The sequence below is a fragment of the Cynocephalus volans genome, chromosome 17 (assembly GCF_027409185.1).
Source record: "Cynocephalus volans isolate mCynVol1 chromosome 17, mCynVol1.pri, whole genome shotgun sequence".
In the NCBI taxonomy this organism is placed as follows: Eukaryota; Metazoa; Chordata; class Mammalia; order Dermoptera; family Cynocephalidae; genus Cynocephalus; species Cynocephalus volans.
The window spans coordinates 40,922,245-40,939,213 of NC_084476.1; the positions used below are offsets into that span (position 1 = coordinate 40,922,245).

A 16,969-nucleotide genomic window follows, 5' to 3' on the forward strand; every position below is an offset into this window, starting at 1 on the left:
CCCCGACAACCACCTCAGGCCCTGAGGGTGCCCCTTCCCTCTCCCCAGGACATAGCCTCTGACGCGAGTCCGGGTTGGAATTGGGCACCCCTGACCGTCCAGCGAGAGCCGCTCCAGGGAGGCTCCTACAGCCCCATGCTGACCTGTCCGCTTGTCCCTCACGGCCTTTCGGACCAAGCCAAATTCCCCGCCCCCCAAGTCTGGCCCCAGATCTCCTGTCTCCCCAACTCGCTAGCTTTATCCCATGCTCCAGTCAAACTAGATTTCTCGATATTTCCCAAACGTGTTCTGGAATTTCCTACCTTCCTGCCTTTGGGCGCTGCTGGCCATCTCTACCCATTTAAGTCCTACCACCCCTCAGGGTCTGTTAGTCTTTTCAACTTCCAGAGGCCCTGCCCTTGCCTGCCCTTGGGGACTGTATACACCCGGTATTGGGGAGACTCGGTCCCAGTCATGGCCCCACCCCTGTGTGAGAAGAGCACTTGGGTGAAGGCACAGCCTGAGACACCTGCGCCAGACTCCCCACCCTAACTCCTTACTGGGAAAGGGGGTCCCTTAAACCCTAACAGAAGGAAGCTAATTTTAAGACCTTTCAATAAATGGGCACTGAAGTGAACTGACCCGCTGGTTATAAGGGCAGATTTGTAATACCAAGGGCTTACAAATGTCCAGTAGGGCAGCAGCAGGGTGGGCCCTGCCCACTCTATTCTTTCCTCCTATGTCAGGCAATTACACGTATTAGTGGTCAGGATGGTGCCCACTCCAAGTCCAAAGGGACTTCTGGTGCTAGGTGGGGATCTAAACCCTTCTGTTCAATTCGCTGTCCCATTTTGCCAACAAGTTCCCGTTGAAATGGTCAAATGACCCCAGTGGGAAGAATTCCGTATCGCCCCCAGAACCTCTAGAAGGCTGCTTCCACTTAACCAAAACTTCAAGGCCGTGAGTGGAGACACCTGAGCACAGAGTGCCACTCACTGTAGGCAGAGGGAAGCCCACATGCGACCATAAAGCTTCACCCACACCTTGTTCAGAGGTGACGGCTGGACATGGGAGAGGGCCCAAGAATAGGTGGCATCAGATTCCTAACTTAGTGGCATCTTTGGAGTCTGTGTGGGGTGGGATGCTGTGGGCTCTCAGAGCTGACCTTAGCAGCGGGTACGTTGAAGGGACAATGTACTGATTAGACTTATGGCAGTGTCAAAGCTGACCCCTACCAAGGGCCCTAGGCTGGTTGGAGAGGGAGTCACTGCCCAGGCAGCAGACAGAGACAAGAGTCAAATGGCGACAATGGTCAGACAAAAGGAAGACTGACTGACCCGATGTATAACTTTTTTGATTTTATGTCCTATTTAAGAACTCCTTATCTAGTCCAAGATAATAGAAATGTCCTGTTTTATTCTAAAAGTTTGAGTTTTAGCTCTCACATTTAGTTTTACTCTTAAATTCATAAACTCCTTATCTAGTCCAAGATCATAGAAATGTCCTGTTTTATTCTAAAAGTTTGAGTTTTAGCTCTCACATTTAGTTTTACTCTTAAATTCATTATGATGTATGGTATAAAATGAGGGTTGTGGTTCTCTCTCTTTCTTCTTTCCTTCTTTGGCATATGAATACCCAATTGTTCCAGGATCATTTCTTGGAAAGACCATTCTTCCCTAATTGGCCATGTGTATGTGTGCTCTCTATTTCATTCCATTATCCTATACATGATTTTACACTAATGCCACACTGTCTAGATTATTGTAGCTTTATAGTAGGTTTTGAAATCAGCATAAATCCTCCTACTCTTTTTTTCTTTTCAAAGTTGTTTATTTATTTTAGTTCCTTTACATTTCCATATAAGTTTTTGAGTCAATTACTGGGAAGCAAAACAACACAAAAGCCTGCTGGGATTTTGATTGGGATTGCATTGAATTTATAAATAAACTCGGAAATTTGTGGAGAATTGATCTCTTAATAATGTTTGCTGATCCATCGGCATGGTATATCCTTCTGTTTATTTATATCTTTGATTTCTCTCAGCTATGTTTTGTGGGATGTTGGTCTGCAGTTAGTTTCCCAGTCTTTTAATGTTTTTGTTTTTTTTCAGATTGAAAACCTCTCTCCTCTTCTATTTTCTGGAAGAGTTTGTATAGAGTTAGTATTATTTCCTTCTTAAATATTTGCTGCTAATAATCAATGAAGCTATCTAGGCACAGAGGTGTTTGTTTCTTTGTGCTTTTTGCAGGGGGGGAGGTTTTCTTTTCTTTTTTTTTTTTCTTTTGCAGGTGGCAGGTACCGGGATTGAATGCTGGACCTCGGTGTTCTCAGCACCATGCTCTACCGAACTGAGCTAACCAGCCAGCCCTTGGGGGGCAGTGGAGATTTTAAACTACAAATTCAGCTTTATGAATAAATATAGAATGATTCAGGTTATCTATGTCTTTTTTATTTATTTTAATTTTTTTATTGACATGTAATTGTACATACTTATGGGTACAGCGTGATATTTTGATACATGTGTACAATGTGTAATGATCAAGTCACGGTAATTAGTATACCCATCACTTCAAACATTTACTATTTCTTTTGGTTGGGAACATTTGAAATCCTCTCTTCTAGCTAATTGAAAATATACAATAAATTATTGTTAATTATAGTCACTTAACAGTACTATAGAACACTGAACTTATTCTTCCCATCTAGCTATAAGTTTGTATCTGTTAACCAGTCTCTACCTATCTCCTCTCCCTTCCCAGCCTCTAGTAACAACAATTCTCCTCTGATTCTGTGAGCTCAACTTTTTTAGCTCCCACGTGTTACTGAGAACCTGACTTATTTCACTTAACATAGTGTCTTCCAGGCTCATCCATGCTGCCACAAATAACAGAATTTCATTCTTTTTTATGACTGAATAGTATTCCATTGTGTATGTATACTATGTTTTCTTTGACCATTCATCTGTCAATGGACATCTAGGTTGATTCTATATCTTGGCTATTGTGAATAGTGCTGCAATAAACATGGGGGTGCAGGTATCTCTTCAGTATTCTGATTTCCTATCCTTTGGGTAAATACTCAGTAGTGGGATTGTGGGGTCATATGGTAGTTTTATTTTTAGTTTTTTAAGGAATCTTCATACTGTTTCCATAATGACTGTACTGATTTACATTCTGACTGACAATGTATGAGTTCCCCTTTTTCTGCATCTTTTCTAGCATTTGTTATTTTTTATCTTCTTGATAATAGCCATTCTAACTGGGGTGAGATGATATCTCATTGTGGTTTTAATTTACATTTCCCTGATGATTAAAGATGTTAATCATTTTTTCATATACTTGTTGGATATTTGTATGTCTTCTTTTGAGAAACGTCTATTCAGGTCATTTGTCCATTTTTAAATCAGTTTGTTTTTTCCAGGGCCTGCCCAGGGTCCTGAGGTATGAAGCTGGGGATTGGACCCCCCCTCCCACAACCAGGCACACCACCATCACCACCACCAACTAGGTAAGGAGCATGCCAAAATCATCACCTCCATGTGGGTGGTCCACCACAGCCATCACAATAACCACAGCTGCCACGAAAGCAGCTAGATGCCACAACCACCATGCAGATGGTCTGCCAGCCACTGGAGTGCATTGACACAAGGAGAGTCACCAGCAGAGATCAAAGAAAAGAAGAGGATGTCTCTCTCCACAAAGTTCATTCCAGAGTGACAGAAGCATCTGCTCTATGATAATATTGGGAGACCTGAACACACCACTCAGCATTGGACAGATCATCTAGGCAACAAATCAATAGAGTAACCGTTACTCTCTCAGAAGGAGAGAAGAAATCTAGGGTAATTAGAGGGGGGAGGTGTTACACTTCTCACTGTGTAATGGAGATGAAAAAAGGATTATTCAAAGCACCATGAATGCAATGAGAAGCCCGAAGGGTCTGTACCCCAGCAACTCCCCTGTTAGAAGGAGAAAACTGTGTACAGCAGCCCTGATTCAAAGTTAGCTTCTGTTTTTTATTGTAAAGATGAGGAAGTTTCACAAGAAAATTCAGTTGATTCAATCATTACAAAAGGACACAAGGACATGGGCAGTGTTACAAAAGTTATCTATGGCTAAGTATAGCTTAAACAATAGGAACTAGTAACATCAGTAAAATTAACAATACGACATTCCAAAGCACAATTTGTGAAAAGCTAAGTTGGTCAAGCTGTGCTCATTATCTAAAGTATAACCTCTCCTTAAGCAAAAGTTATATTCTTATGATAAAATCTAAGTATAATTATGTCTAAAGTTTCCCCCAAGAGACAGCTTGCCCCTAGCAAACATTTTTTTTCACATCTTTCCTTCAACAATTCTTAAAATCTCTTAACAGGATTGATATGACAACCACCTGTTAGCTCAAAAGTCATTAAAGTATACAATCCCATACCTAAGTAGTGATTAGAGTTGATTAGATGGGCTGTCACCCCCTGGCTGTAGGCTGTGGCCTCCCACTTGAGGGCTTTTGCCCCATACATGCATTTACCTAAAAACCCTATTCTAAAATCAAATGAGAATCAAGATTTCTAACCCTCCACAGGGAGGAAGAAGAGAGGAGGGAGATGGGGTGAGACTGGACAAGGGGCATAAAGAATAAGTATGATTTGTAACAATACATATGCAAGTAATATCGATTCAATCAACATATGTCAATGTTGAACCCCCAAAATATGTATAATCAATTATGATTCAATAAATTTTTTAAAAATCAGATTATTCGGTTTTTTGCTGTTGAGTTGTCTAATATCTCCTTCTTGAATGAGCTTTGGTATCTTTCAAGGAATTTGTTCATTTCGTTAATCTATGAGATCTAATTTATAGGCATAAAGTTGTTCATAATATTTTCTTATTATCCTTTTATTGTTTGTATGATCTGCGGTGTTGTCCCCTTATCATTTCTGATATTGGTAATTTGTGTCTTCCAGAGGTTTATCAATATAGCTGATTCTCATTTTTTGTAGATTCAGTATTATGAATTTGCCTACTCGTTACGATTTACTTGGAATCCCCAAATCAGTACTTGCTGTGCTCTTGTAATCAATCATAGCCATGTGCAGAGCAGCAAAAATCTGAGTTGCCCAACATACAGGCTCCCAGGTGAGTTCGGACAAGGCAATGCCTTGCCTTCTTATTTCGGATCTCATACTGTAAACAAGTGTCCTGTTTGTAGTCTACTTAGTGCCATTTTAAAAAAATTTTTATGATTCTTGTTGGTGATTTCGCTGTTTAAAATGGCCCCCAACCATAGTCCTGAAGTGCTATTTAGTGTTTCTAGGTGCAAAAAGGTTGACATGTGCCTTACAGAGAAAATTCAGGCATGAGTTATAACGCTATTGGCCATGAGTCCAATGTTAATGAATCAATAATAGATAATAAATAAGGTGTCCTTAAACAAAAAGACACATAAAACAAAGTTATATACCGATTGGTTGGTGAAAGGTTGTGGCCAGAGTCTTGCAAGAATTTAATCCTATATTTTCCTAAGGAGCGATACTTCAGGATTAGTTAGTTCAGTGCTCCCAGTGACTTTATTGAATGTAACTACCGTGAATAATGAGAATCAACCGTACTATTGATCAGCTTTTGATTTCATTGATTTTCTCTATTGTTTTCCATTTACTATCGCATTTATTTCTGTTTTTATCTTTATTATTTTTTTCAGCTGCTTACTTTGGGTTTAATTTGTTCTTCTTTTTCCAGTTTCTGAAGGTGGAAGCTGAGGTTATTGATTTTAAGCCTTCTTTTCTAATGTAAGCATTTAATATAAGCATTTAGAGCTATACATTCTCTCTAAGCCTGTCTTTAGCTGCATACCACCAAATTTGATATGTTGTGTTTTCATTTCCATTCAGCTCAAAATAATTCCCGATTTCCCTCATGACTTTTTGTTTGTTTTTGGTGGCTGGCCTGGGCAGGGATCGAACCTCGGACACTCGGTGCTACTGGCGCCACCGCTCTCACCAACTGAGCTAACTGGCCAGTCTGTAACGTATTCTTTGACTTTTGAGTTAATTTTAAAATGTTATTTTGAAAACTTTCCTGATATCTTTCTGTTATTGATTCACACTTTAATCTGTTGTGGACAGAGAATATACTTTGTATGATTTCAGTCCTTTCACATTTACCAAGAATTGCTTTATGGCCCAGAATGTGGCCTGCCTTGGTAAATATTCTCTGTATACTTAAAAAGGCTGGGCATTCTGTTGTTATTGGGTAGAATGTTCCATAAATGCCAATTGGGTAAGGTTGATTGACAGCGTTGATCAGTCTTTTATATCCTTACAATTTTCTATCTGCTTGTTCTATCAAACATTGGGACAGGGATGTTGACGTCTTCAGCAATACTTGCAGATTTGCCTATTTCTCCTTTAGGTTCTATTGGTTTTGCTTCGCGCACTTTGGACCTTGCTATTTGCAGCATAAACTTTTATGACTCATATCATCTTGATAAATTGACTCTTTTACTATTATGAGAGAACTCTGTCTCTGGGAATACTTCTTCCTGTGCACCCTACTTTGTCTGATATTAGAATAGTCATTCGAACTTTCTTTCAATTAGTGTTAGTAGATTTATCTAATTTTTATCCTCTTTTTCTTCTTTCAGCAAAGTCAGAAGACTACTGTTTCACATAGCAAAATATAATTTTGCTTTTCTGTTTTGTAGAATTATAGCTTTACTGGCATAAAACTTGATTTTGACGTATTTTGAAGGTTAGGTAGGTATATTGAGTATCTTATAGAAATATATGACAAAATTTGCACACATAGGCAAAAAAAGTATGCTTTTTGTTTTATTGTAGCCTTGTTTACACTAAATCCCTTGTAACTTAATGCTCTGTAAAATATAAAAATACGAACTCCATGAGACCAAAGTATGACCTTGAACTAGTTACTTTACTCAGTTTCCTGCTCTGTAAAATGGGGGTAGTGACAGCATGTCCCTTATAGGATGGGTGTAAGAGGAAAAGTACTTAGAACAGTTCTTGACACATAACAAGCACTCCATTTTTTAACTTTTAATCTATTTCTTTATGCTAAAAACGGGAAGCTTGTAGTTGACAGTATGTAGTTGCGTCTTTTTATCCAGTCTGAAAATATCTGCCTTTTAATTTGTGTGAAGACCATTTCTACTTGATAGCATTATTTTCAAATTTACGTAGAACAAGTACAAAAATTGACTAAATATTAGGCCTTAAAGTAAACCATAATAAATTCCTCCTGAAAGTAGAAACCATTCAGTCAAGTTTTCTGAACACAATGTAATAAAAGTAAAACTTAATAACAAAAGGATAACTAAAAATTTTTGAATCATCTAGAAAATTTAAAAAAAAAATCTCTCCTAAGGCACTGAAAGGCAAAAATCAAAACAGATGTTTAGAGGTAGATGACAATTAGAATACTGAGCATGGGCTTGAAGTCATGTGGCCCAAGTCCCAGTTCTGCCTCCACTGCCCACTGATGTGACTCTGATCCTGGGCTTGAGCCGCTCCACATCATTTCCACTTCTATAAAATTTATATAGTAATACCTTAGAGGATATTTTAAAAGATTAAATGCAATGCAGTTAAAAAGTACTCTTTAAATGTCACTTATTTTCACATCTGTAATATTTCACTGTCACTTTTTTTTTTTTTTTTGGCAATTAGCCAGTACAGGGATTTGAACCCGTGACCTTGGTGTTATAAGGCTGCGTTCTAACCCACTGAGCTAACCCACCAGCCTAATAGTCACAATTTTGATGGATAAAAAGGTAACTTTGTTTCTCTATATAGAGCAAGCCCAAATTCTGCTGCTGGGGAAAAACTTAAACTTGCACATTCAAGGAAACTCAGTCACATCTACTTCAGTTTCTTTGGGATAAATATTTGAGCAATTCAGGATCTTTCCTGGCTCCTTTCCACACCTTTGAGTCAACTTCTCCAGACTCAGATTCTTGGGCAGGAGCATCTGTTTGGCCGAGCCTGGGTCACAAGCCTTCGCACAAGCTTCCAGAAAGAGATGAGAGGAGATGCCTGCCCTTCCCCCCGCCTTCCATAGTAAGATACAGAATCTTTTACACTCAAATAGAGACTTTGCCACATGTTGAACAGCCAAAAAACAGCAAATGTCTACCACCTCCCCCTTTTCAGAAGGGGAGATTTTGTTTCTGTCCTAATTCTGTTTGTTCCGAATATGCTGTACCCAGCGACTCTGCGCCTTCTCAGTGTCTAAGCACTGACATCATTGTGAATCCTTTCCCACACTATGGCTTGTGGTACAAGCTCTGCTTTACCCCTCCAAGGCTCCAGATCTTGCTCTGCAGAGATTTTTGGAATTAAAAAAAAAATCACTTTAATAGACAATGGGTAGAAGGCCATGGTATTAGAAAAGTGGGGGAAAAGGGGCCGGCCTGTGGCTCACTTGGGAGAGTGTGGTGCTGAAAAGTGGGGGAAAGAAAAACCTTGGCAGAAAATCTTATTTTATCCTGTTATGCTATTTATTTATTTATTTATTTTGGCTGCTGGCTGGTATGGGGATCTGAACCCTTAACCCTGGTGTTATAACGCCTTGCTCTAACCAACTGAACTAACTGGCCAGCCCATCCTTATTACTGTTGTTAGAAAATACATGGGATGCAGCCAAAGCTGTACTTAGAGGAAAATATACAGTATGATAAATACAAGCACAGGCTTTGAGTTACACCCAGGTTCAAAACATCTTCATTCTGCTATTAACTAGCTGTGTGACTTTGGAGAAATTATTTAATCTCTTCAATCCTTAGTTGCATCAACTGTAAATGGTGTTAATTATACTATTTGCCTTATAGAGAGGTTGCAAGAAGTCTATGAGATTATTCACTTAAAGCATTTGATGCTATGCTTATGTGATAAGAATCCTTGGATAATAATCTTGAGGAAGGGGGCCAGGAACCTTCTTGGTCATTGTCACATAACAGTTCTTTCAGTGGAAACTGTCGATAGGAGAGCTTGATACACAGGCTCAGCTGTTCTAGTTCCATGAGATTATAGGTGTAAGATATAACAGAGCATGGGGTGTGATGGAGGTTGGATGTGTTGTCCCCTCCAAAACTCAGGTGGAAATTTGATCTCCAATGTGGCAGTGTTGGAAACTGATTGAGTTATGGGGGCGGATCCCTCATGAATGGATTAATGCTCTCCCTGGGGGGGGGGATTAATGAGTGAGTTCTCGCTCTATTAGTTCCTGCGAGAGCTCGTTGCTTAAAAAGACCCTGGCACCTTCTCTCTCTCTCTTACTCTCTCTCTCTCTTGCTTCCTCTTGCCATGTGATCTGCTTGTACCCGCCAGCTGCCTGCCACTTTCTGCCATGAGTAGAAGCAGCCTGAGGCCCGTGCCAGATGCAGCTGTCCCAGAATCATAAGCCAAATAAACCTCTCTTCTTTATAAATTACCTAGTTTCGGGTATTCTGTTACAGCAACACAAAACGGACTAAAACAAGGTATTTGCTAGATTTTGCATTTTGCTGATTTGTAATATAATATTCCTGTTAATGTATAGACCAACTTCATCTCTCAGTGCTCCAAATGGAAAAGAAAAATTGTAGTTAGATGACATCTTTGGCAATCTTGGATAAGCAAGAGAAAGGCAGGAAGGAGAGAATTGGCCAGGTCATGTCCATGGAGATACCCCTTTCCTGAGAGCACTGAAACCAATGAGAAGAAAGATTCACCATCAAAGGGCTGAGAAAGAATTATAGATATTGACTTATTGAAAATAAAGGGACTTTAATGAAAAATCCCTTCTTACTGATATCGTATCTTAGAACTCTGAATCTTACATTAATTGACTTATAAAAATAACCAATTTCCTAATTTGGGTCCTGGAAAGAGAAGACTCTTTGATAAAAAAAAATTTTGTAAAACAATCTGAAACATGATAGATGGTCAATAAATAAATCTTAAATATTATTGTTACTTATATAAAAAGAGAAAAATAAATGAAGTATTGGACTAAAGGAACTAGCCCAATAACAAAAAATGAATGCTAAAGTGCTTAGGGGTAAAATGTATTGATGTTTGCAACTTCTGTTTTGTTTTGTTTTGTGGTTTTATAACTTTGTTTGACAATCAGCAGTTAGTTCTCATCCACATTGACTGCAGATTTTGGAAAGTGGTAACAGATAACCAAAGTATAGAGCTTGTCTGGTGAATCTTCATCCTCATTACATTTTCTGGACAACCACACATGGATACAATAGGGGACATTCCTTATTGCTTTGGCCCAGACAGCTTTGTCAAGCCTGGTATCCATGTGCACCTCTGGAGTCCCCATCTCCTTCATGGCAAATTTCCGGATCTGTGAGTGCCCGAGGGGCACACTTCTTGAAACCCACCCCATGGATAAACTTGTGAATGTTGATGGTTTTTTCTCAGGTCACCACCTTGCTGATGGCAGAATGGCCCTTCTTCTAGCCACCCTTCTTTTCAGGAGTCGTTTTGCTGGACCCAAGTTAGAAATCTGCAACTTACTTTGAAATACACATACACAAAAAAAGGATTTAACTTACTGTACTTTGAAACACATATGAAATAAGATGGATGGATAGAAGGATAGATGGATAAACAGAAGCGTATATAACAAAATGTTAATTGCAGAATCTAGATGGTGGGCATATGGATTTCCACTTTCAAATTTTCTGTGTTTGAAATTTTCCATTATAAGGTGTTTAAAAGTTAACTAAAGAAATTAACGTAGATAAAACAGAAAATTATACTTTAGAAAACAGGAAAAGAGCAGAACTGAAATATATATCCTAGAGCTGGAAGACATATCAGATAGATAAATCTGTATAAAATCAAATCAATAAAAAAGTCTAAAAAGAGAGAAAACTCAAATGTACCACATTAGTAATTAAAAAAGAGGGGATGTCATCACTTTTTAGAAGCAGTCAGAAAAATAATGTTGACAACTCTCCACTGTAGTTTTTCCTAATTGGGATGATAACACTTCCCATTCCTCCTCCATCTCCATCTTCTCAGGAAAAAGCATGGGTCACCTGATTACCTGGTGGGGTTCTGGCCAAGATGGGGCTTCCACCTGTGAATGGTTAGGTGGGGAAGTGCTGACCAGCAGGCTATATCCCAAATATGAAACCAGTTTTCCCTGAGCTTCCCCTCACAGGGCAGTGAGGTAACCATCTCCTCCCCAATCAAGGACAGAGGAAGGACCCTGCCCCAATCACATACAGAGAAATATACAAGGGTACTTCAAAAATTTCATGGAAAAATAGAATTAAAAGATAATACAAATCTTTCCATGAACTTTTTGAAGACCCCTTGTATGTACAGAGAAGGCTCTAGAAGGATTCTGTACTCATTGCTTGGTAGAGGTAGGGAGAGGGAGGTGTGGGACTTTTTTTGTTGTTTATATTTGCAGGCGTTTTGGAGAACGTGCATGTATTATTCCTACAATGAGAAAATGGTGCAATGAACTTCATTTTGGAGAAATGGAAGAGTGGGTGGAGCTGGGAAGCCTTGCTGCCTTACCTTATCTCCATCAGCCTAACTCCCTGAGGCTCTGCTCCAGAATGTAACTCAACCTTGGACTTGGCCTTAAGCCTGGGTCCTTTGTCCTGGAGCTCTTAGGAAGCTCTGATAGAGCTTGTCTTAGTCTGTTTGGGCTGCTATAACAAAATACACTGGGTGGCTTATAAATCACAAAAATTTATTTCTCACAGTTCTGGAGGCTGAAAAGTCTAAGATCAAGGCAATTTTTGCTGTATGGTGAGGGCCCCCTTACTGGCTCATAGTGGCCCTGCCTTTTTGCTGTGACCTCTCATGGTGGAAGCAGCAAGAGGTCTCTCTCAGACCTTTTTACAAGGGCACTAATCCCATTCGTGAGGGCTCCACCCCCATGCTCTATTCACTTTCCAGAGGCCCCACCTCCTAATACTATCACCTTGGGAGTTAGGATTTCAACATAAGAATTTGCAGGGACACAAACATTAAGACCATAGCAGAACTGGCTCTGGAGCTAGCACACAGGAGGCAGGCAGAATCTTTTCCAAGTGGGCCTGCTTCTTTTTGCACAAACTGATTTAAATGTTCTGCAGTCATCGCAGTCTCTTCTGAGCTTTGTTGCCATTTTTGCTCTGGGTATAACAGTTATTTTATTATTAGTCACCTTGGATAATCCACTTTTTCAACAGATCATTCTTACAAAGCACCCTTGGTTGTTACTGGGCTCCAGTGGCTAATGTGTACATTTCTAGGTGTGCATGTGGCTTGAGGGTGAGGTGCTGTTGAATGTCACAGGTTGAATTGGTTTGGGGGATAATGGCCTGTTAGAGAGATGCACACTCCCCAGAGGACACATCTAGCAGGAGGCTTATTCTAGGAACAGAATTCTTTCCCATGGGGAATTCATTATATCTGGTTTAGGTGGGGCTGAAGTTCCCCTCCCTTTCCTCCTCTACCACAGAAGTGAGCATGTGACCCGAGCCAGAACTATGAGCCTCTTGGGGTCCATTCCCAATTACTATGTGTAGACTGGCCAGGGAGGTATTTCATCTGTTTTTCTAATATTTTGGTTTCATTACTCATGACCATAGAAGACTCTCTAGAATCCATTTTCATGCAGTTACCACACCTTCTAAATTGTCTTCTTCCTGCAGAACAGCTTTCTTCTGGACTTCCAGGTACTCTCTCATACTGGTCCCTGGTAAAAATATAGGGCACAGGAACCCCATTTCTTTCTCTTCCCCATAGTCCCAGTTCTCTCCTGTAGGATCCCAAGGCCTCTCCCAGACTGACACCCTTGGCCCTGGACAGAACCCTGGAGAGCCATCTGGCAGGGACTCCACTGCTCTGGTGCTGGTAGGTCATGGTAATCTGTCCATGAGGCCGCCGAGGTGTCCACCACAGCAGCTGGCAACCGAGAAACATTATCTCCTGAACTGAACTTGGGTTTGGTTTTTCCATCCCCATTTTCAGAGTTCTTATCATTGTGTACCCAGAGCAAGCCAGCCTTTACATCGTTCTCTCCCTTGAGATACCTCCTTCAAACCCAAGTACCCTTCTCAATTCTCTTACTTCCTTCCCAGACCGTGGAACTCCTACTGCTTTTCTAGTAAAAAATCTAGTCAGTCCTGGCTTTTGTCCTATCCTGATGAGAAAAGACCTCTGTGGTATAAAGTATTATTCAAAATACTTACTGCATCTCCCCACAACAACACACACAAACACCATGGGAAGATGATACGCCTCCATCCTTTGAACTCAGGAGCGGCCATGTGACATGCATTGGCCAGTAAATTGTAGGCAGAAATGACAGCGTCACTTCTGAGGAGAGGCTAAGAGCCAGCTGTAGTTTTCTGTATCTTTTTTCTCCCTTTTGTGAGGATACTAGAATGGGTCCTGGAGTGAGCTTGTGTCCAAAAGGCCTGCAGCTGACCCACCATGGATATGTGAAGGGAACAAGATAGAAGTTTTTATGTTTGTAAGCCACTGAGTTTTGGGGAGTTAGGCTGAGGTGATTGGTACTACCTCTTAGGTTGGAACGACAGGCCCACCATCTCCATATTCCAAAGTTCTCTCTGCCCCAGGATGTATCCTGGAGCTAGAACAGCAGGCCCAACACAGTGGGGAGAAGAACTGCCTAGCCTGTTCCTTGGTCTTGGAAGGACTGAAGCTCTGTGTCCTGAAGGCCTAGAGCTGGAGTCTTTGTCCTTGACTCTCTGCTATTCACTGCCTGCCCTCTGGTCCCGCCTCGATCTGGTCTGACCAGTTCTGTTCTAGCTGCCCTGCTCTCCCAGTGCCCTTAGCTTGGGATAATAGCACTCTATGACTTCTTATTCCAGAGCAAAGGACACAGCTCACCTAAGGGTGATCAGTGGTTTCATTTTGAATGTCCACATTACTTAGAAGTACACATGATCATATAAAAATTATTTTTATTAAAATAGAAAAGCTTTCCCGTATATTGCATTGAAGACATTTATACAAAAAAAGCAATTGCAACCAACATGCTACATCAGCACTGAGATATTCTGAAAACTTTAAGTGCCCACTTTTCAACAACATTTTGGTATAAAAAGCATATCCCTATGTATTTCAGAGAGTACGTATAATACTGAAAAAAATACTTCATGTAAAATCTAGGTTCAGGTGCATACAAACAAGTATTACATTGAATAGCTTATTTCAAACTGTGAAACACATTCATGGTATTAAATTTCTTAGACAACATGCAAACATTTTAATACTCAGTTTGACATTTTTAAATATATAAACTACAATTCTTTATCATTCTATATCAAAAAAGAAAGTCAGACAGAACACTTATCTACATTGTGCATATCACAAAAAGCAAATGTGTTTTCATGAACGGAAAGTCCTGGGTTAACACACATGATTGTCATTTTACAAATATGGCTATTCACCTTTTTCATAATAAAATAGAAAAATCATGTATTATTTACATGAACTACTAATTATTTCACTTTTTGGCAATTATATAAATAGCAGCAATTGGTTTAAAGATTGATGTTTAAAAACTCTAAATTTAACTTGGATGAATACCAAAGAATATATATCTGGTTAATATATAAATTGCATAATGCAAGACGCTTTGATGCAATGTAACATCTCCCTTTCACAAGTCACAAACACAAACACAAATCAGTGACCACTGAGACTATCACAACATATTATTACATGAGTGACATTTAGTCAGCTCGCTTTTGCTTAACACAATAGATGGAGTCCTAAATTAAATTTCCATAAATTAACTGAAATTTGCCTGATGATTTACATTCTAATTTCAAAAATGCTTAATTTCATACTCTCTCTTAGCAGGGCTCTTCACTAGGACACCTAGCTTCTAGATAGAGTAGGTAATTATCTGTAAACAAAAACAAATACAAGGGGCACCTTAATACTTAGAGGAACTTTGAAATGAAGTGTCCGTGATATGAACCTGATGGTAAAGTGAGTTATCTTTCTAAATAATGATCAACTCATTTATCAGTGATATTAAATTTGCTTTAGAGTAGGGGACCCATCTAATAAGCAAACTGGAAATCATAAGGCAGTGATCCACCAGAAAGAGACATCCTCTTTTCATTAGCATTTGGAAGAACGTATTTTAACACTTGTAAAAACAAAACAAAAACCCTACTAATATTGGCAGATTAAAAAAAAAAATACTGTGTGGTGAACAGAGGCGACTTGTGCTTTACTTGGCCACTATTCAGCTACAAACCAGCAATCCCGAGTGTCTTGCACAGGAGGAAAGGTTAGGTTGAGGACCATTTTCCCCTCTCATGGGCAGTCAGTTATGTGTCCAGAACAAGCGCAAGGCCAGGCCCAGGCTAAGGGGCAGGAGGAAGGAGTGGCAGGGCGGCCTGGCCCCGATGCCGGCCGACGGCACACTGCTAGAGACCTGCACCTGGGAGATGATGAGGGCAGAGAGAGGGACGTGGGATGCCAGAGCAGGGCTGTCAGAATTGATAAGGGATTCGATCTTCTCTGCTTCTTTATTGCAGGCTTCAATCTGAGAGTGGAAAATAAGATTCTTTTAATATAAAACCACAGAATCTGAAAAGGTCAAGCCAGACAAATTTCACGTCACAAAAGTAGTGTGACCTCAAAGGCAATTTGCTTTCTCTTTGTTGTTCTTTTCTTGGCCAAAGTAACTTTTTATTGTTGTCTTAGTTTATTATATAAATATAATGGCATTAAAGGAAATCAAATCAGAAAAGAAGCAATCACAATGCAACTGCCCTAATCAATCAACTGTTTTCATTTCTTCACAATCCTGTTCACCTGTTATCCACATTTAAACATGGTCTTTGCACTGTTAAATATAGTCATAGGAGGTGAATGTACTTTCAATGCCTATTTAACCATGAGGACGGAAGCAATTTGACTTAAAGTGATAGTAGCTCACAGGCCGCCTGCATTCGTCTCTTTCACTTGAGCCCTCACTACTTTGATTCTGAAGCTCGGGCCTACACGAGTGGGGTTCCACATGTGTCTAGATTGTGAGAAAGAAAAATTGGGGCCCATACAACCAGCTCTGGTGGGGTCCTCCACCACAGTGGGAGCACAGCCCTCAGGAGACCGACCAGAGTCTATCCTGGCTTTGTCACCACATCACCTGTACCAGTCCCTTCCCTCCCTGGGCCTGGGCTACGTCATCTGCACAATGGGCAGATTTGATTCAACAATTTCCCAGACCCCCCCCCCCAACTCTGCACAGTGTGAGTTGCATTATCTTAACCTCTCCCTTCCCCTGGCTCCTTTGCATTCTGCTGTCACATGTATGACAGATGTCACATGCCTCAGATGCCTGGAAAAGTACTCGGTCCTTCAGAGACTGCCCTGCTTCCCTCTCTCCTGCCCTGCTGAACTTTTCAAATGCCTCCATTTCCTTATCCCCTGATCCTTCCTGGGGCATGGTTTGTGGCCACCCCCTCCTAAGTCCACCAAACTTGAAAGTGACAAGAAGGCTGCACAATGTGTGCTGAAGCCCACCTGCAAAGCTTTTGGATAATGATCGACAGGAATGATCAGGATCACGATTTCTGACTCAATACTGAAGTATCCAAATACGTCACACTGTGGGACAGATACATGCATGCGGATTTTCTGAAGTATTTCCAGAACTGTTATTGGCTTTTTGTTTGTTACCTAGGAATAGAAAACATTTCTATTACCTGAAGAAAAGAAGAATTCCCTATTACTGTCCAAGTTTCCTTGCTCCAGGCTGCCAGCTGAGGAGGCTCTTTTGACTGCGGAACCCCTCAGCAGGAGACCAACTCAGCTCTGCTAGGCCAGGGTCCATTTCAATTGCCTAACTGTGGAGCTTTGTAGCCAAGATAAATACTCTCATTAGAAGCACTCTTTAAAAAGTGACTGTTCTGAGCTAGAGGCCACAGGGAAATAATTACAATATTCCTGTAAAAATATAGGTAAAACAAAATGGGGATA

At 40.4% G+C, this 16,969-nt stretch overlaps 1 protein-coding gene across 2 annotated transcripts in view; it reads right to left on the reverse strand.

The window, feature by feature from the left end:
- Positions 1-14,727: 14,727 nt before the first annotated feature.
- RECK (reversion inducing cysteine rich protein with kazal motifs) overlaps positions 14,728-16,969 on the reverse strand; it is a 67,356-nt gene continuing 65,114 nt past the window's right edge. The window contains exons 20-21 of one of the 2 annotated variants that reach the window (XM_063082163.1): positions 16,514-16,669; positions 14,728-15,530 (exon numbers count right to left, since the gene is read on the reverse strand). In XM_063082163.1, the coding sequence (XP_062938233.1) occupies positions 15,309-15,530; positions 16,514-16,669 (378 nt within the window). In that variant the 3' untranslated portion in view covers positions 14,728-15,308. The remainder of the gene's footprint in view (positions 15,531-16,513; positions 16,670-16,969) is intronic. The other variant, XM_063082164.1, reaches the window with a different exon arrangement.